Genomic DNA, 21,898 nt, shown 5'->3' on the forward strand with positions numbered 1-21,898 from the left:
ACTTTTAGTCTTTTCATTTGATGCTCACGACAGTCATCTAAAGTAGAAAAGGCAACTAACTCCATTTCAAAAAACAGTTTATAAGACTGATTTTCCCCAAATCACATAAAATAGCAAAATGAGATCCAGATCCTGATACAGTCCAGTACTCTTTGAAATCCACCATGCTACATTAAGTGCCAATATGGACAAAGCTCCTACTGAATGAAATAATTTCCTCAAGGAATATGTATGACTAGGAAAAAAAAGTGTCAATACCACAGCAGTTTTGAAGGGATTACAATACCTTCTGAGGAAGAAATGCCTAACAACATCACATTAACCCTTTCAGATCAAAGAAGAAGAAAAAAAATTAATGCCTAAAGCTTGAAAATGTTCAAAAGATTAAATATTGTAGAGGAAAACACTCTAAAGGTTCCTTATGACAGTACAGCTCTAACACCACTACTACTAACCTAAGAAAGCTTTAGAAGACTGATCATACTAGACTTTTTAACATTTCCTTTCCAATAAATAACATTTAGATGAAATGGTACAAAGAAACTACTTTGAAATTAAAAAAAAAAAAAAAAGAATATAAACTCATCCTGATGTGCTGGTAGAATATATCAAAATATTCAATTTTCACAAAATAACAACCTTAAGTCATACACAAAAGTATAAAGCTTAACAATGATGTCTCTTACTTGCTTGCCCTCTTCTATACATGCCCACCTAAATGTAAACAGGGAAAGGAGAAGCTGTTGGGTAACCTCATTAGTAGAGAAAAAAGGCAGGACAGGCACAGAACTATATTAGAATGTTTCTACTACACATAAAAATCACTTTTTGATGCAAAAGTAGACAAGGCATGAGGTCCTTTGCTGAGCAGTAACTAATCTAGCCAAACAGTTATTCAATAATCACTAGTTTGTATATATATATTCAACTTTTGTATTAGAGAGGAAGACTTGGAACTCATCAAAAATTCAAATGGTAAATGGAATTTAAAAATGAAGAGGGCTTTCACTTTACCTTTGCATTAGGTCTAAAGATGATAGAGGTGTTTTCATCATAGTCCAGACTATGAAAAAAGTAGAATAAAAATGAAAGTTCATATCCAACACTGTTCATAGAATATTCAAGTCATTACCATAACAATTAGTAAAAGAAGTAATTAGTACTATACCAGACATTACATAATTAGTACATTAAAAATATTTCCATTTTTTACTAATAACTGATTAACATGCTAAGTTCTATGATCTTTCATAGATATATGTAAAAGTGTAAATATGTATATATACATATATATGTGTGTATGTATATTTGCACCTAATTGGAGGGGAGGAAGAAAAAGGAGAAAAAGAATTAAGTAAAAGGTGTATAGCAAAGAACAAAAGAAAATCTGCAAGGAACAAAGAAAAGATGCACAGCTCTGAAAACAACGTATAGTACTTATTTTATAGTTTCTTGAAATGGAATGTTATACTTTGAAAATTCTCATATGTTCTGCTATGCACATAGTAATGTTTTTCTCCCTATTTTGTATTTAAATTTTAAATAAATAAAAAAGATGCTAAATACTAAATGTAAAATATACAATTTCTATTATCTCAAATTGATATTAAAATCAAAACAAGAAAAACATCACACACACAAGCAGGTTTCAACAACAATAAGGATTTTAGAATATACAAATTGAGTTACCTTTATCCTACATGAACTAATATTCTCCTAAAAGTCTTTTCAAACTTTATCTTTTCAAAGACTGCAAATTTATCTTTGCTAGTCCTAAGGCTAATGTGATAGTACAGGAAAAATAAAAAATAAAAATTTATGAAGCTAGCAAGACACTTTATTTCCATTATACCTGACTGGTAAATTTTCATCTTGAAGAAATTTCTGTGTGCACTTTTAACATTTTCTTTCATTCTAACAGCTTCTTTTTTAAAAAAAATGCATATTCCTCTCTAGCTAGAATTTGTAATCTTTTTTGTGTCATGAATCCCTTTGGGAGTCTAGTGAAGCATGAAGATCTAGAGGCAGGAAGACTTGATCAATGAATCACATTCACTTTATTATTAATCACAAGGGGATCTAATAACTATGTCATTTCAAAGCAATGATGAGCATAAATGATATTTGAACATTTCTAGAAAAAATGACAATACAAAAACTCTCTATTGCTAACAGAATTTTGGGTCACACTGCAGTTTGTTGAAGGCACTCATAATTGAAAAATATACTAAATTTCAACTAAAGGTTAAGGAAAATAAGTATATATATTTTTTTACTTATCAAAGTTCACAGACAACCACTACCCCCATCACCAACATTCCCACCCCACTACCACCACCACTATCCATGAAATCTTCCCCTTGGGAGACTCCATGAAGCCCAAGATAAGAAAATTTGTTCAATTGCAAAAAATCAGTGATTTTTAAAAGTACTTTCTTCTAACTGATTCACTCAATTTCTATTACTTTTTTTACTCCCTTTATCAAGAATGTCTGAACATTCTTGTTCTATGAAGAACTCAATTTAAAAAATAAAATCCAATATAAAAAAACTTTTTAAAAAAAGTAAATAAAACAATTATTACAACACTCTAACTAAAAGAAAAGGCAGACAATAGTTTAATCACTTGTTATCAATGAACTGAAAAAATTCTGACATTTTTAGTTACTACCATGTCAGGTAATTTATCTGATGTTCACCTGAAGATTATTTCTAGATAGAAAATATTATTCATAGTTAAATTACAAGTGATCTTACAAGTAATATGTCATACAAGAACACAAAATGTAACAAATTTCTCATATGTATTTTGAAAAAACTGGTCTCAAAAAACTTGTCATTATCTCCTTTTGGAGACTAAAATTTCTTCAAAGTTCAAATAATGTTACAAATAATTTAGATAAAAGAAACATACTTCCACATTGTTCCTTTAACATAATAAATAATAGAGTTGTGCTAGACATCATTAATCTCTAATGAAATAACCAGACAAATACATACCTTCCCAACCTATCAAAAACGGGAGCACTTGGTTTGCTTACATTGTTGAAAAAAAAGTCTAGCTGAAATGTATGTGGAGAGGTTTCCCTTGAAACAAAACAGAGATGAGATTAAAAGAAAAATTAAATTTAAAAGAAAGAATTCAATTTGTACTCAGTAGATGACATTCTTTTTTCAAAACATCAATTTGAAATAACGGAATAATGGCAACCTGGTGTGGTACAATAGCAGTGAACTTGGTTGAAATTCCTTTTAGAAAACAACAGGTGTGAAATTCATATATATCACATCATCTCTAAAACTCCATTTTCTTACATATAAAATGAAGAGAAAACCCCAAATTATATAAGGAAAAAACTTTGAAAATCTGAGAACATTACACAAAGTTATTATTGTTATAAAACTATAATTTTATAACTTTATAAGCTTCGTGAGCTTATAAAGTTAATAAGACTATAGAATGAAAAATATTTCTTCCAATGATTAAAGCACCTAATAATTCGCATTATAGTATGAAAATTTACATATAAATATTTATATTTACACACATTATAGAATACATAACTACTTTTAGTTATCTGAATGCCCATTTTAATGATTATCCAAATATTTTTTAATCACAAATTATGTGATAAGATATGTAGACCCTTTTAGAACAGCAATTCAATTATAAACATTAGAATGATAAAAATATAGAAAGAAAAACTAGTAGTAAGTAAAAATCAAAAGTTTAAAAATGTTCCAAAACAAAAATATTAAGAGAAATTCCCATTAAAACAATCTCACGGTTTTACTTCATAGTTTCCAAATTGACTATTCCCATCTTTTGTATCTTTGTCAATGTTGAAAGTGTTGGGGGAGGATACACTAATATGTTAACTAGAAGTGTGAATCAGTACCATCATTTTGGAAAGCAATTTGGAATTATGTGACTAAAATGTCCATGCCCACAGATCCAGAGATCCCATTACTAAGTTTATAAGAAGGTCACCGAAAGCAAGGTATCAATATTCACCAAAATATTTATAGCAGTATATTTTATGTAATCCTCTTAATTCCCCACAGACTGGAGAATAACTGACAAATTGTGTCATGTGAACATTAATACACTGCTATAAGAAATAACAAATGTGATTTTACAGAGAAAAATGAAAGAATTATATAATCTGATCAAAGTGAAATTGAGTTTTTAAAATATGCAAAGATTACAGCAATATAAATGCAAAGAACCACAAAAATAAAAATCAAGTGAGTGCAGCAAAAATATACATGTAAAGAACAAGTATGCCTCCAAATAAGATATATGGGAAAACACTCGCATCTATTCCCTTTAGAGACAAACAATACAAAAATGTTTTCACACTTTTTGCCAATATACAGGTCAGTTATGGTTTGTTTTTTTTTTTTAAAGACAATGCTAATTATTTTGTGAGAGATGGCTCTCCAGTAAAGAGAGGGGGAAAAAAAATCATAAAACGTTCCAAAAACAAATAAAAAATAAGTATAGATTATTAAATGCTTTCAATTATTCAATCTATTATACATTCTATTAACCTAAACTGAACATTAATTGTACTACAGGTTTTATAGTGAAATTAAAATTTAATATGAACTTTTCCAACATGTCATATAAGATGTCTATTTTAGTAATATCAGTATCTGAATCCTAAATTTTCAAAAGAATCACCAACTGAATTACCCTGGCATTGGTTCTGTCAATAAAAAATTATTATAACAATTAAAAAAAAAAAAGGAAGAAAAAAAAAAAAGAACTACCAACTGAAATTTTGTTAGGATTAACTCCCAAGTTTGTACACACACACACACACACACACACACACACACACACACACACAATGTATAGTTAAAGTTTAAAATCTGGATCAGAAATTAGCCTTTTCAACATAATAGTACTGTGTTCGACATCCTTGATAAACTTACTCAGGCCTAAATAAAAATCTTAATCAAATTGTTACATATATTTATTCTTGTCTGACAACCTATCAACTTCATGAAAGTTTATTCATATGTAGAAAGGCACAGGAAGTTAAAAAGTAATCCCCAGAGTCCTGAAAATCTGGATTTTACTCACCCCCCCCCCCAATATGTCAAGAGAAAAATGGCAGTAAAACACAGGTCCCCTCTCTGGTAGTGGGATGAAGGCAATAGCCTTTAGAAATCAGACTCCTATGCTGCAAATCACACCTCTATCTACAGTGACCAGTAAAAGTGATGGAAGACCTGAGATCACACTTAAGAACAGAACACCTCTTTTTTCTGATCAGAAACTTCCTCAATGTTATATTTTTCAAAACTTCTTGGGCAGAAGTTGTCATGATAATTGGCTATAACCTACCTATGCTCACTATATTATCCAAATGCAAGTCAACAGGTTCAAAGACTCAAAAAGCTTAAAAAGTCATAAAACCACTCTGCAATATATTCAGTTCTGAATCTTAATCATTATTTACAGAAACTAAGATATATGTACTACTATGTACCATTCAACAGTCTGAGTAGTCATTCTTAATCTACTTTTTTTTCATATGTAGCTCATTAGGACAATCTCTTTGTGAAGCCATAGGTCCTATAACATTTTGGGTCTTTATGCAATTAAAATGAAGCTCTGTAAACAGGAGACCCTAGGGAACCTTGCCATTTTTATAGCAAACCTCTGATTTGGATTCCTTTACAACAGTAGCTAACAATTTTGAGAAACAGACATGCCATGATTTAATATTTCATTTAACACTGATAAAATAAAAATAAAAAATCTATGGTCACAAATTAGGAAAAAAAAAAGATCTGGCTTCATGTCCCATCTCTGATGTATACTGACCACATGATGTTGGTCAAGTTTTATTTAATCTTCCAATATCCCCAAGTAATTTTGAAAGACTACAAACTGCAAATTAGGGGATCAGTATTGGTTGAGATTCCTTGCATCAATGAAATCACAGGTCATCAAAGGTTTTTTAATCTCCAAATTTATATAATTAAAATTTATCTATATAAAAGCTTTCATTTAAAAGCTATCATATCTTGCATTTGTATAGTGTTTTGTATCCTTTAAAACACTTACATTATGTTGATAAGTATCACTGATAAAATTACATTTAAAACTCTGAAAAATTGCTCTTTATCTGTATGGATTTTTTTTTTAATTTTCACTTAATTTTAAAAATAAATACAACTGATCATCGATCTCAACGACACTTTCTGCTTTCACATTTTAAATTAAAATAAATTAAATTTAAAATTCTCACATTTTAAACAAATTCTGTATTCAGGTGTGACAAATCACAAAGTTCAGTATAAGGATATTAATAAAATACTATATGTCCCTTTCTCATAACAATCCACTCAAAAAGAATAGAAAAATATAAACAAGGACTAAGACTCAACAACCTGCAGTAGTTCTGTGTGCTCAGGTAAGTGGAAGAACAATAATATAAAGTTGTTTGGGTTTTTCTTAATATAAAGGTTTTTAATAGAATATTAGAAGGTACTTAGTATTAAACTAAATATGAGCGTAATATGAGTTTATTTTTTTCAAAGCCGAGTACTATCCTTATTTACATAATTTTCCCTTTTAGCAATGTGATGTTTTTTACTCTAAAAAGCTGTTACATTTCAAATCTAACCAAAAATGAGTCATGGTATACATGACAAAGGGCAAACACATCCCATCCAAGTGATCAATTTCAAAAGCCATATAAATTCCGTTGTCCTAGTTTGTTATATTCTTCAATATGTTATGATTAATAGAAGGCATTAGTGCTACTACAAAAATAATCAACCATCTTTTGCAAAGGTGAATTTTGAGTTATCTTTGCATGTATTTGGAAAAATAAAATACTATTAAAAATTAAAACAAAACAAAAAATAAAATAAATCTATACAGGAAAGTACAAAAAATATTAATAATAATTAACCATCAAGCAATCAACCTTCTAGCACTAAGCCTCTCCAATTAAATTTTCACAAGGTTTCTATTCAAGGACACAGAAAATCCATAACCATCTCTGTGCCATGACAAACTCCAGTAAAGAATTCTTACCAAATTAAAAACTTAAACTACTTTTTCTGATCTCAACAAAAGTATAAGTTTCATGTGGACAGTAAGTAGATCATGAATTTTCCAATGTCCAGGTATCCCCAGACCACACTTTCAGAACTGCTTTAGGGTAATTATAATTCTGTTTACCGATGAAATCATTTTTAAAAGCCAAATGTAGCTATTCATCTCTAGAGAGAAAACTGATGAACTCAAGTTCAGATTGAAGAATACTTTTTTCTTTATATTTCTTGGAGTTTACATGTTTTCTTTTGGAACATGGCTAATATGGAAATATATTTGACATGACCACGTGTATTTGATAGCATTTTGCTTGTCTTTTCAATGGATAAGCAAAGAGAGAAATGGAAAGAATTTGAAAGTCAACTTTTTTTTTAAATGAATGTTAAAAAAAATTTACAGATAATTGAGAAACATTTAACAAATAAAAACATATTTCCAAAGAAAAATATTCCTTTTGCTACTCTGTCATGAGGAAAATTCATCATTTATTTTAGAAAGGTCTATTACAAGTATTTACTTGAATAAATATTTTAATCCATTTCTACAGTCTGCGTTATTGAATAAAATCATGAAAGCAAATATTTTAGTTTATGAGCTCATCAAAGGTAGTCTTATTTTTGAAGTCTGTACATAAAAAGGCACCAATCACTTGAAAAATAGAAAAATGTGTTTAGGATTATTTGAATTAACATGTCACTGTTGAATTTTTTAAAGTTTTTTCAATTTAAAAAATTCCTAAGCTGGTATTAAATATAGACTTTTAATATGAATTCTGTATATGAGTTCTATCTGAAAAGAAATAACATAAAAAGTTTTTAAAAACAGGTTTTTGATTGTTTTCTGTCTTATTGTTTATCTACCTGGCCTGCTTTTTTGTTTTTGTTATTTTTAACTTAAGCTGAACAAAGTTATGAGTTAGTAAGTATTTAATTGAGTGTTTATTACACATTAAGTATTATAATGGCATCATCCCTCTGCATGATTTCAGAAAGTGAGATGCAACAGGCCCACTAATAAACAGTTCTGGGACTGCATCTTTAGGAAGATCCACTGAATCTTTCCAGATGCATGCAACAAGCTATTCTCTGTACTAGCTAGCATCTTTTTATATTAAAAAAAAAAAATCTCTCAAATTAAAAAGAAAAACCTTATACATAGTCTACAACCTAGACTATTATTATTACTACTAAATACTACTACCTACTACTAAATACAACTTTATTCTAACATTTGAAAAGTTAATTCATTATATTGAACTTGTTTTAGAAAATAGCCAATTTACAAAGATAAGCATGTCTTAAAGCAAAAAATATAGGTTAAATTGACAGGGCAAAAAAAAAAAATGAACACATTCCTTAATTTGTGTATTACTATTTGAAAGAAGATCAATAATCTTAAGTTACTTACGAAAAATTATTCAATACTGCATGTATAAATATAGGTTTCATTCTGTCGAATTAATGTTCGACCTAATTATAATAGACCTAAAGCTCAGGTTTAACTATCACTCTGATACTCAAAAAGTTTCAATAATCCTCTATTGCTTTTGGTTATAGCCTACCTTTCCAGTCTTACTGCATATGAGTCTCCTTTACAAACTTTACTATCCAGTGAACCTGGCCTACTTGTTATATTTCATGCAGTATGACATTCCATGCCTCATCACATGCCATCCCTTATTCTTTGAAAGTAATCACTGCTTGACCTCCTTCAAGGTTCAGCTCAAATGCCACCTCCAACAATAGGTTAAACTGATCCCCATAACTTGTTTGTGGCATCCTCCCACAAGCATCCCCCCAAATTTTCATATTTACTTCTCTTTTGAAGTTGTTTCCCATCTATACAGAATATAAGCTGCTTTGGAGCAAGGTCTATTTCATTTATGCTTTTGTATCCCTAGTAGCTGGCAAAAGGCAGGATGTCAAATAATTGTTAAATGAATAAACACATACTCTTAAAACATATCAATCTTTCATATAGGGCAAATCTTTCATTTGCAAAGTTGACTTACCCATATGCTCTATTATCAGGCAGACTACTATGAGCTCTTACTCCTGGTGGAATGACACGGACTTCATTGATATAAACCACACACGGAAAACGAACCACATCTATATGGGAACTCTGCTAAAAGTAAAAAACAAAACAAGTCAAGTTTATTCAAGTGTTTTTAAAACATAAGAATTTTACCATTATAATGAGGCATTCTAAATAAAATTCTTTTTCGCTCAAAATTTTATAATTATATTAAAATATATTTTATAAAAAAACAGCCATTTTCTTATATTTTTACTATAATTATACTATATGTGTAATTCAAAACTTAAAAGTATCTAAGCTACTGCACAAACTTAATTCGGTACCTTTATTTCCTACTATTAACAAGAATAATTGATAGCTAACTATATGTTGCTTTTTCCTAATATGGTTACCTTAATGATATTTTCCTTAAACTAAAAGCAAAAAATTTCACTTCCTAAGCATACATATCAACTAATGGCAAATTTGCAAAATAAAATTTTTAAAGGGCAGAGGAGGAGGGAAGGCAGGCTATCCAAGTCCTGAAAAGCAAAGGGAAACTAAGCTGGGATTAAAAACCAGTCAAAAAGAATAAGTGATGATCACAAGAATATGTGATGGACTTAACTCTTTTCAAGAATGCAGTGATTCAAGACAATTCCAACAGATTTGCAATGGAAAGTACCATCCACATTCAGAGAGAGAACTATGGAGACGGAAAGTGGCTCAAAGCAGAATATTTTTTTGGGGGGGGGGGGGGTTGTTAGTTGTGTCTTTATCTTATGGTTTTTTTCCCCTTCTTGGTCTGATTTTTCTTGCACATTATGATAAATATGGAAATATATCTGAAAAGACTGCATATATTTAACCTATATCAAATTGCTTGCTGCTTACTAAAACGAATGTTGAAAAAATTGATTGAGGGGAACTAGATGGCAAAGTGAATAATGAAATGGCCCTGAAGTCAGGAGAACTTGAGTTCAAATCTGACCTAAGACACTTAACACTTACTAGCAATATGATCCTGAACAAGTCACTTAACCCCAATTATCTCACATACAAAAAAAAGAAAGAAAAAAGAATAGTTAGTGGGCCAATTTAGCTAAAGTGTGTGAAGGGTAAAGATTCTTTTTTTTTTTTTTAATAACTTTTTATTGATAGAACCCATGCCAGGGTAATTTTTTACAGCATTATCCCTTGCATTCACTTCTATTCTGATTTTTCCCCTCCCTCCCTCCACCCCCTTCCCTAGATGGCAAGCAGTCCTTTACATGTTGAATAGGTTACAGTATATCCTAGATATAATATATGTGTGCAGAACCGAACAGTTTTCTTATTGCACAGGGAGAATTGAATTCAGAAAGTATAAATAACCCGGAAAGAAAAACAAAAATGCAAGCAGTTTATATTCATTTCCCAGTGTTCTTTCTTTGGGTGTAGCTGCTTCTGTCCATCTTTGATCAATTAAAGCTCTCTGTAACGAAGAGATCCACTTCCATCAAAATACATCCTCAAACAGTATCGTTATTGAGGTATATAATGATCTCCTTGTTCTGCTCGTTTCACTTAGCATCAGTTCATGTAAGTCTCGCCAGTCCTCTTTGTATTCATCCTGCTGGTCATTCCTTACAGAACAATAATATTCCATAACATTCATATACCACAATTTACTCAATCATTCTCCAATTGATGGGCATCCTTTCATTTTCCAGCTTCTAGCCACTACAAACAGGGCTGCCACAAACATTTTGGCACATACAGGTCCCTTTCCTTTCTTTAGTATCTCGTTGGGGTATAAGCCCAGTAGAAACACTGCTGGATCAAAGGGTATACACAGTTTGATAACTTTTTGAGCATAGTTCCAGATTGCTCTCCAGAATGGCTGGATGTGTTCACAATTCCACCAACAATGTATCAGTGTAAGGGTAAAGATTCTCGAAAGAGAGGTTGGAGAAACTGTGAAGGGCTTTAAATGACAATCAAATTAAGGTTTTAGAAGTCAGTAGATGGCACAATGGATAAAGAACTAGTCTTGAAGTTAAGAGGATCCGAGTTCAAATCTGATCTCGGACACTTAATTCTTCCCAGCTATATGACCTTGGGCAAGTTACACTGCCTCATTAAAAATGAAAAAATTGGTGAAAAATAATATACCAAGTAGATTATCGTAGTTTCATAGCTTTAGGCCTAGAGGAATGGGTTCCTGCAGGGCCAATGGAGGAAAAAACAGACACTATTATTCGTCTGATCCATGATCATTACAGCAGTCCGACTTCTCCTATCTCTGCCAGTTTTAGCAGCCAGTATTACAATACTCCTAACAGACTGCAACCTAAACACAACATTCTTTGATCCCGCTGGAGGAGGGAACCCAATCCTATTATTACCCACCAGAATAGGTACAGAGGGCTTGAGTGTTAATAAATAAGACAAGGTTAATCACACACCCAGGTACAAGAAGCTTTGATCCTAGTACACAGGATGCCAGGAAATTTGGGTCCTGCTACATGTTTCTATTTGTTTTTTTTTTCTCAAAATTTGGGCAATGGTTAAGATGTAAATATCTTACTAGAGAGGGCAATGAGCAAAAAGAAACTTCTCCCTCTACCCCATTCTTAAATACCATCCTGAAGTACTCCCCTTAGACTACCCAGCCTCTGATGCTATTTTGGTCCCGTCCTGCTTTCTACCACAACAAAGGCTTTTCCTTTGAGAAATCAGCCCAGTATCCAGATAATTCTTAATTATTGAACCTGCTCTCCCACTGTACTGGGGAAGGGTGGGGAGGGAAGGGGTATTCAAGGCCAATCAGGAGTATCATGCTTTATAATCAACAGGTGACAAACTATATAATTCCCTTTTTCTTTGAGATAAATCTGGATTATGTCATTTTTCATCAATTGCCTATCATAAGAATAGCTTCCTTCTTTAAAATCTGATTTTCCAGAAACAGGGATAGGAGGGGAACAGGAGATAAATTTTCTTTTTCTTTTTTTTTAATTTCTGGTAAATTTGTTTATTTTTAATACACATTGCTTTAAGAATCATGTTGGAAGAGAAAAATCAGAGCAAAAGGTAAAAACCACGGGAGAGAGAAAAATAAAAAGAAAAAAGAAGTGAACATAGCATGTGTTGATTTACATTCAGTCTCCTTAGTTCTTTTTCTGAATGCAAATGGCATTTCTGACCAAAGTCTATTGGGATTGCTTTGGATCACGGAACCACTGAGAAGAGCCAAGTCTTTTAATAGTTGATCATCACACATTATTCCTGTTATTGTGTACAATGTATTTCTGGTTCTGCTTGTTTCACTTGGCATCAGTTCATGTAAATCTTTCCAAGCCTTTCTGTAATCAACTTCTTCATCATTTTTTGTAGAACAATAATATTCCATTGCCTTCATATACCACAACTTGTTCAGCCATTCCCCACTCAATGGATATCTATTCCATTTCCATTTCTTTGCTACCACCAAAAAAAAACTACTACAAACATTTTTACACATGTGAGTCCTTTTCTCTCCTTTATGATTTCCTTGAGATACAGACCTGAAGTAGCACTGCTGGGACAAAGTGTGTGCACATTTTTATAGCCTTTTAGACATAGTTCCAGATTGCTGTCTAGACTGGTTAGATCATTTCACAACTCTACCAACAATGTATTAGTGTCCCAGTTTTCCAACATCTCCACCAACATCTATTATCTTTTCTTTTTATTTTAGCCAATTTGAGATATTGAGGTGCTACCTCAGACTTGTTTTAATTTGCATTTCTCTAATCAATAATGATGGAAGAAATTTTCATATTGTGTCTACTGAAACTTTTGTAACATGAATCCTTCCAAAGAAAGAGGCAGATAGGTAGAACACTGCCACTAGAATCATGAAGATCTGAAATGAAGTCCTGCTTTAGAAAAATATTAGCTATGTGAGATGGGGCAAATCAATTTCAAATAATTTAATTGTGATTAAATTGAATTTGCTTAATACCTCTGACTCAGTTTCCTCATAAATAAAATGTGGATAATAAAGGATAATTAAGAAAATTATATTACATTATATGAAATATATATGAGATAATCTTGAATGAATTTCCAAAATGTTAAAGAATCCTACAAATACTAGTAGGATATTGTTGTAGCTTGCCTATTACATACATCTAGAAAGACTAAATGGACTTTCATAAAGATGCAGGCACATAATGTCTGTACCTCAAATGGCCAAATACAGAATACATTCTATTTCCTGAAACTTTGCAGAGGCTTCAGGATATACAATATTTTCCCTCTTTAGCATAACTCTTTGAATCATTATTCTACAACCGAAGTCACATAAATTATATGAGAGAATAATTCACATTTTTTCCTCCCTGATTCTTCCATCATTATTGATTAGAGAAATGCAAATTAAAACAAGTCTGAGGTAGCACCTCAATATCTCAAATTGGCTAAAATAAAAAGAAAAGATAATAGATGTTGGTGGAGATGTTGGAAAACTGGGACACTAATACATTGTTGGTAGAGTTGTGAAATGATCTAACCAGTCTAGACAGCAATCTGGAACTATGTCTAAAAGGCTCTTTGTAGCACCTGACTGCTCCTTCTTTAGCTTCAACCAATTCTCCTCTTATCGTCTCTATGAGGCTGTTTTTTGCCCTTTTTCCCTCAGTTAAATGATTATCCTCAGAATTGTAAATATCACTTGTTTGCCAGACACTCAAACCTATATCTAAATTAGCAGTAAAATCTAGGCCTGATCTCTCACCCAGTCACATTTTATATGCATCAAAAACATCTTCACATCTTTCACAATATGTTTCCTTTCTCAATGTTCCTACTTTCATAAACCTTCCTAGTCAGATCCCAATCCTACCCTCTTCATTTTGGTCCCTGGATCAGAGTTCTACTAGGTGAGCTTTTGCCTTTTCTGAACTAGCACCAGACCATCACTATATTTAGTTAACCATCACTATGGTTAAATCTAAACCATGTCTCCCCAAGCATATTCTTGACTACTTCCTCCCTTCTAAATCCCTTACAATGTTATTGTCTTCTCCAATGAGACTATAATGTACCTGAGAGCAGGAATTGTTTTTGTATCCAGACTCAAACACTCAGTCTTAGGTTCCTCATCAGTAAAATGCAGATGATAATAAAAGCACCTACCTCAGAAGGTTGTTATGAAGATGAGAGGATATGTGTATATATTTTAACGTTAAAGATCAGAAATTCTCAGATTAGGAAACTCCCTCAACCAATGTTTTTCCTATAATTTATAATCTTAGAGGGCTACCTAAAAACCAAATAGTTAAGTAACTTGTCTAGAACTACACAAGAAACTATGTGTATGAGAGGACTGATTTGAAATAGGTCTTTTGATTTCAAAGTGAAATCTCTTTATCCTATACCACGTTGTCTCTCAATAAAAGCACCTATTAGTTATTATTATCCCCAAATGATAAATGGGGAAAGTATATGAACAATTTCCAGATGATGAAATTAGAGAAATGCAAATTAAAACAATTTTGGGGTACCTCTATCTCATACCTCTCAGACTGACTAAAATGACAGGATGTACTGGTGGTGGAGTTGCTTTTCTTTGTATCCCACAGTGTTTAGCAATGTTCAGCACATTAGTAACCACTTAATAAATGTTTAGATATAAAATCCAGGGGAAGGGAAAAGGAAAGCGGAAAAAGAAAGGAAAATAACCAAGAGAACAAAGTCCAAAAGAGACCTTAATATCTAGAAATCTATTTTCTTTGTAGACGTCCCTAATTTTTAAAACAGTAAAAGTAATAATTATGGAAAGAAAAAATTATTTTAAAAGACCACTTTTCAAAAGTTTCCTTCCTTTACTACAGCACCTGTCAATTAGATGCAAAAGATGGGAATTTATTGCATTGATAACATCTTCCCTGGTATTAAGAGATAATTATTTTGGCTTAGAAGTTTTCCTTCCTAAAATAATCAAAAATCTTGCTTGCACCATCACTGAGCTTAATTATATATTTCAAATGACAAAGCTGAAAAAAACTGAAAAGATACTCTTCCAGGAATAGTTGGGAGTTCTCTACCAAAGGCAAAAAGCAACTTCTCACAGTTGACTTCAGTAAATCAATAAATACAATTTAACCAACATTTATTAACACAAATTATAATACACTAGGATACAAAACTACACAAAAAGTATACAAGAATAATTTAAATCTTTCAAGAGTATGGTGTGTGTTAAGCATCTAGATCAATCTATATACAGAAGTTCAACAAACAGGGGATCAGCAAGTCTATGATGTCAAAGCTCCAGGTATTTGGCTTCTATCATGTTCCTCAATCTTCTTTTCTTCTCAAGCATCCCATCTTCACCCTTCAAAAAGCTCTTCCTTCATATACAAAACTAAAGCAATTCATAACAGTCCTTTATATCTTTGTTTTCCCATGGCTCTCACCATACCTTTCTGCCCTTTTTACTGACTCAAAGGAAGAGGTGACTCTCCTCTTTGCTAAAGAACAGTGGTGAGCTCAATACTGTCTACTTTCATCACCTCTTAGGACATCTATCATTCTCTTCCCACCCCATTCTAGATCAATCCCTCCTCTTCTGATTCCTCATACTCAGATCAGCCTACAAAAACTCAGTTTCCTTTATTCTAAAAGCAAAATCAGACAACTTTTTCTTTACACTTAATTAAGCTATCATTTAATCAATTAACAAACTGTTATCTGTCTACTAGGTGGCAAGGGCACAAAGACAAAAATGAATAAATTCTAGCTGGGGAAAACAGTAAGTACATATAATTTTCCTCTTGCCTCGTCTTTGGTACCAAACTCCTAGAAAGAGTAATCTAATTCAGTAATGCTGTGATATATATACAGAAACCTCTTACATTCGCCTATTTTCCCTCATCCCAAAAAACCTCCAATGCCTCCTTATTACTTCCAGGATCAAATACAAAAAATTCTCATTTAAACATACAAAGCCTTCCATAAACAACTCCCTCCCCATCAGCAATATCTTTTCTTCTTTTTACATCTTATACATCCCTCACCATATACTCTTTGGTCCAGTGAAACAGGCCTCCTTACTGTCAAAACAGTTCATCTCACAGCTCTGGGGATTTTCTCTGGCAGTCCACCATGCTTACTGGAAAGCTCTTGCTCTTATCTCTACCTCTGCTCCACACTAGTCTCATTTCCACATTCAGAATGAGGCATCAAAGTAGGACTTCAATGAAGGTGATAGCTCTATACTAAATTTTCTACTTTTAAAATTAATAGGTCCTAAATTTTCTTTTAATGAGAAAAACAGGGAGGAATAAAAAGAATGAAGTTTCTTTATGTTTCCACAATATTCAAGGGAAAAAACCATATAAATATGCCAATTTGAACAAAGCTCAAATATCCCTCTTTCCTAACAGGTTACAAAAATATAAACTACGGAAGAGGATATCAAGCTGCTAAATAAATGAAAGGTCAAAAGACTGAACTGAAAAACAGGGCCTTATAAGAAGACATATGAATAACTTTAAATTTCAAACTACCAACTTACCTTTTTAAATTTTTTTGATTTCTTATAGCAATTTGCTATTATGACATACTATTGAGTTCTCCCAAAGTCTAATTAGAATACAAAAAGTAAGTGAAAATAAATCTATATGTGTTATCTATCACAAAAAGAATCACTGTGACTTAAATTCTTCAGATCAGAGGTTTTTTAAAAAATCAATTTAAATCCAACAAACATTAATCCCTTCCTATGAGTAGACTCTGGGAAAGATACCAAACAAAAAGAGGTTTTTTTGTTTGCTTTAATTTCTTGATTTTATTAAACTGTTGACATTTTTGAAGGTTAAAATGCAAAATGTACTTGCAATCTAAATTGTGCAGCTATAAATAGAATTCTCAATCATATATTGTAAAAATGGTGAACTAAAAGGATCTGTGTCTCAAGTTATCAAGAGCAGAGGGCCCTCCCCTTAAAATTCTTCCCTATAAGCACACAAGGAGATGAAAAAGCCTAAGAAAAATCTTGGAAAGCTTCAAAAAGCAACAGCAGCCAGAATAAATAGAAGCACTCAAACCAGGGCCTCCCAAATCTCTAGCACTGTGACCTTAAATGCCAAAGAAGATACTAAACTTTAGAGATGAAAAAGGTGGATGTTATGAAGAAACCCAAGAAACCTAAAGTGAGACAAAGTTTGGCTAGCCACCTTACCTAAAAGCAAGCATGGGGTGGATTCTTAATCTGTCATTAAAAACCCCAATTCCAATACCAAAGTGGAGGGATGAATGAATCAAAGGAAATAATAATCAATATTAAAAATTATTATTAATTATTTTTCCCAGAAAGGAAGCACTCCATAACAACTGGAATTTTTTCAAAGGAAACATGGATTCACAAGGACTATATGAATACTTGGTCAGCTAGGTGACTCAATACAGAGTGCAGTGGACTTAGAATCAGAAATACTCATCTTTACAAGTTTAAATCTTGACTCAGACACTTATTTGCTATGAACCTAGCAAATCAATTAACCCTGTTTGCCTGTTTCCTCTATAAAATAACTAAAGAATAAAATAGGAAATCACGCTACTATCTTTGCTGAGAAAATCCAGAAAAAAACAACAAACAAAAACTATGATACCAAGAAATATTTAAACAAAATCAAAAGGTTCAAAAAATAGAAGAAAATGTAAGACATCTGATACCATAAATAGCTGACCTGGAAAACAGATTAAAAAGGAATAATTTAAGAATCAGACTCCCTGAAAACCACAATATTCCCGCAAAAAAAAGTCTGGACGCTAGGTGAAAAGAAGAAAGAAAACCACCAATCACTTCTAAGGAAGGGGGAAAAAAAGTTAAAGTCCCAAGAATGTCAAAGCCAAACTCTAAAATGCTTCTATCAAAGAAAAATACTGCAAACATCCAAAAAGAAACAGTTCAAGGAAGAAAGGAATCACAGTTTTAAGATCATACGAAATTGGCAGCTTCTATAATAAACCAGAAAATCTAAGAACACAACATTCCAAAAGGCAAAAGAGATACTTGCATTTCTAGTCATATGAAAAAATGTTCTAAATCACTACTAATTAGATAAATGCAAATTAAGAAAACTCTGAGGTAAACTACACCTCACAGATTGGTTAAAATGACAGGAAAAGATAATGATAAATGTTGGAGGGGATATGGAGACACTGGAACAATAATGCATTTTTGGTGGAATTATGTGTAGAGACCTGGAACTCTGGAGAAGTATACTTGAAAAAAGGTGTTAACTCAGTGGAATTGATGAAATAATGGTTCTTTACTTCACATATATATTAGTACTTAGTATGGTGATGTAATAGTTCTCCAAGTTCACACATAATAAGTATGCTGTAATGATGTAATTACAATAAGGTATGTAAGGGCTAAGAAGGACTGGAGGATAGACATTCTATCTTTGACCAGACTAGTGATAGCTCCCATGCTCCCGCACTAATATCAAGACTGGGCCAGAATAAAGAATCTAATTTCTATTCTTGACCATTATTGTGATATCTACCTTGCTGAGACCAAGGCCCGTCTGAAGGACCTCCAGAATGCTAGCCCGAACATTACAATTATGAATTGATCCAACCATTTTGGAGCGCAATTTGGAACAGGAGAAGGAAGGGAGGGGAGAAAGGAAGGGGGGGAAGGGGAAGAAAGGGGGGTAGATAGGGAGAGGGAGGGAGAGAGAGGGGAAAAGGGGGAATAAAGAGGGAGAGGAAGAGGGAGAGGAAGAGGGAGAGGGAGGAAGGAGGGAGAAAGAAGGGGGGGAGGGAGGAAGGGAGAAGGGAAGATGGGGGTAAGGGGAAGAGGGAGGGAGGGGGGAAAAGAGAGAGGCGGAAAAAGGAGAGGGGAAGAAAGGGGGAGAGAAAGAGAGGGAAAGGAGAGGAGAGAAGAAAAGAGGAGGAGGGAGAGACTTAAAATCAAGAATAACTTATCATAAACAATTAAAAAATTAAATTAATTTAATTTAATTAAAGGGGAAAAAAAGGACCTTTAACAGAAAAAGAACTTTCAAGCATTTCTGATAAAAGACCACACAGTAATCAACAGAAACCCAGAAAGTACACTTAGATGAGCAACTATAAGACTGTATAATGCCAACAATCTAATACCTAAAGGGATATATTCTGAGATTGCTAACATTAGAACTAGAATTTAAGAAGGTCCACGATGCATCAAATGACACAATATATTAGCTTTATCCATAAAAGAGCAAGAGATAGTCAGATGAAAATGTTTATTTCAAAGTAAATTTTCACATCAATTAAAATACTCATTCTTTTAGTGTGAAGAAAAGGTAAAATGGAATACACCGATATAGAAAGCAAAAAGAGTGAGCATTAACTGAACCTCACCTATGTAAAATGAAGGTGGTATACACACACAATCAGGTATAAAAATATGGTTATCCATTTCACATCATGGGGATTAGAGACCTAGAACACCCATAATCTGGACAATCAGAATATAATTTTTTGGCCCTCTATTCATTTCTGAGTTTCTAAACTTTTTCTATGTTATCTACTAACCTTCATGTATTTTCTGTGACCACCTCAAAATTCCCCCAAAATGCCTATTTAATTTCTTATGCCAACCCAAGACATAAAAATCAATGGGAAAAGTCTCTTTGTGGAACTGAACAAGGAACAAGGAAAAAAGTAGGGAAGGTGGGAGCAGCGATTATAAAAGGAAGGCTAATGTGATAAGGGCAGAATCATAAGCAAAACAAACTTCTAGATAGCTGAACTGGGGATTAATGGGGAAAAAAAGAGAAAAGCACAAAACTAAAATCAAAGGTTGTATTCATCAGCAAGCAAAAGGCTGAACAAAATGTGTGTGATGCAAAAAAAAATGATTTTTAAAAAGAGGTAATTGCAAAAAACTTTGGTTAGCATGAATTGAGGCAAAATGAAGTGAGCACAACCAGGAGAAAAATTTATACATGGAAAAAAAATTGTCAAAAAATAAAATTTTAACATTTAAGTTCAGAATAAAAAGAATTCTAAAAAAGTTTCAAAAGAAAGGGCCATTGAAACATTTTTTAAATACATAGAAGAGAACAAAAGGAAGCACAAACATGCCAATTTTAAAAGCAATATGTAGGATTTCATTTTTTTTTAAAGCAAGTGGTATGAAATGAAGATTCAATTAAATATGCAAGCCTTTTTTGTGTTACTACAGCATATATGGAAAAAAATTTTAACATTTAAGTTCAGAATAAAAAAAATTCTAAAAAAGTTTTAAAGAAAGATAGGTTAGCAGACAAAAGGGCTTAAAATTAAACTAACTAAAAGGAGTTTTTATTTTTTCCTAAAGCCAATAGGAATCTCTAGTAGCAAGGAAGCTACTGAAGTTGATATGATAATGGAGTGATGGTCAGAACTGTGCTCAAGGAAAATCATTTTGGCAAGAGTAAAGAAAGATGAACTAGATAGGACTCTTCACTCATTGCCTCTACTTTATCAACAACCACTCAAAGTTCTAAACCTTTTACATTTTTACAATTTTTTTTATTTTGTCTTTGTACATTCAGTAATAAAATAAAACCAGAATATGTAATTAATAAACGCTTGCTGGATTGGATTCTTGAAACCTAATTTGCATCCCCTCCCACTATCCTTTTCAAAGATCACTAATAACCTTATCACCAAATCCAAATGGGTTTTTTCCTATGATCATCCATCCCAACTTTTCTATGGCATTAGACACTAATGACCTTAAACATCTTCCTTCTTGAAACAGAATCTTTTCCTTTGGCAGCATCATGTTACCATGAAGAGTTCAATTTAAATCCCAGATCTACTACTCACTAACCAGTCTGACCCTGGGCTAGTAATTTATTCCAGTCCTTAATTTCCTTAAGTGTAAAATAAGGTTTTACTATGCCTGGAATACTCAAAGTATAGTATAGTGTAGTACAATATAGTATAATATAGTATAGATGTTATAGACATTACAGATTTAAACCAAGTTGAGAGTAAGTGAAGGGTCTATCCCAAGCATGTGAAGATTTCCACTGCTGGAATGGGCCACTGAAAATGACTTGTTCCAAAGGCCATGAAGGCAACTGACACAGGCACTGTGGACTGCTTACAGCTTGGTTAAACACTGAAGACACCGAAGTCATCTATTGCATCATGAGCCATCACCAGTCATCTTGACTCTCTCCTGCCACTAGATTTTGATAACTGGAAGACAGAGTGAAGTTGAGGACTTGGTGCAACTTTGCCTCACTTAAATACAATTTACACATGAATCAAAAGACATCACCCAAAACATTTTTACCACTTTTACCTATCTCAAAGTCTTGTGGCAACAAGTAAATGCAAAGCTGTAATGGGCCAGAACTGTGGAGAAATACACTTCAAATAAGGTGTTAACTCAGAGGACTTGATAAGATAATGGCTATCTAGTGTACAGGGCTGAAACTCTTGAGTCGATGCACTGAGATCAGGACAGCAGAGCACCTGAGGCTAATTACTGATTGGACAATACTCTATGGGCATATGCTTGGGAAATGGCCCTTCCCACTATCCTGTGCTGACTTGATGATTGGTGTATACAGAGGATTGTAGGAGGAACTAGGGGTGGAGTAAAACTAGCCAGAGTCTCTTTGGCCAGGGACAAGGAAGAAGGCAGTTTCGGAGATCCTACTTCCATCCCCTTCACTTCTACCCCTAAAGACCAAGAATAAAGACTAAGAACTTTTGCTTATCCTAACTCCGGCTGATTCTAAAGTATCCTGGATGCTAGCACGGTCATCA

At 32.8% G+C, this 21,898-nt stretch overlaps 1 protein-coding gene across 3 annotated transcripts in view; it reads right to left on the minus strand.

Moving 5' to 3' along the window:
* VIRMA (vir like m6A methyltransferase associated) overlaps nucleotides 1-21,898 on the minus strand; it is an 83,607-nt gene that overhangs the window by 38,092 nt on the left and 23,617 nt on the right. For 2 of the 3 annotated variants that reach the window (XM_051970848.1, XM_051970846.1), the window contains exons 2-4: nucleotides 9,093-9,208; nucleotides 3,001-3,087; nucleotides 1,015-1,063 (exon numbers count right to left, since the gene is read on the minus strand). In XM_051970848.1, the coding sequence (XP_051826808.1) occupies nucleotides 1,015-1,063; nucleotides 3,001-3,087; nucleotides 9,093-9,208 (252 nt within the window). The remainder of the gene's footprint in view (nucleotides 1-1,014; nucleotides 1,064-3,000; nucleotides 3,088-9,092; nucleotides 9,209-21,898) is intronic. The other variant, XM_051970847.1, reaches the window with a different exon arrangement.

This window comes from Antechinus flavipes, chromosome 1, assembly GCF_016432865.1.
Source record: "Antechinus flavipes isolate AdamAnt ecotype Samford, QLD, Australia chromosome 1, AdamAnt_v2, whole genome shotgun sequence".
Classification (NCBI taxonomy): Eukaryota; Metazoa; Chordata; class Mammalia; order Dasyuromorphia; family Dasyuridae; genus Antechinus; species Antechinus flavipes.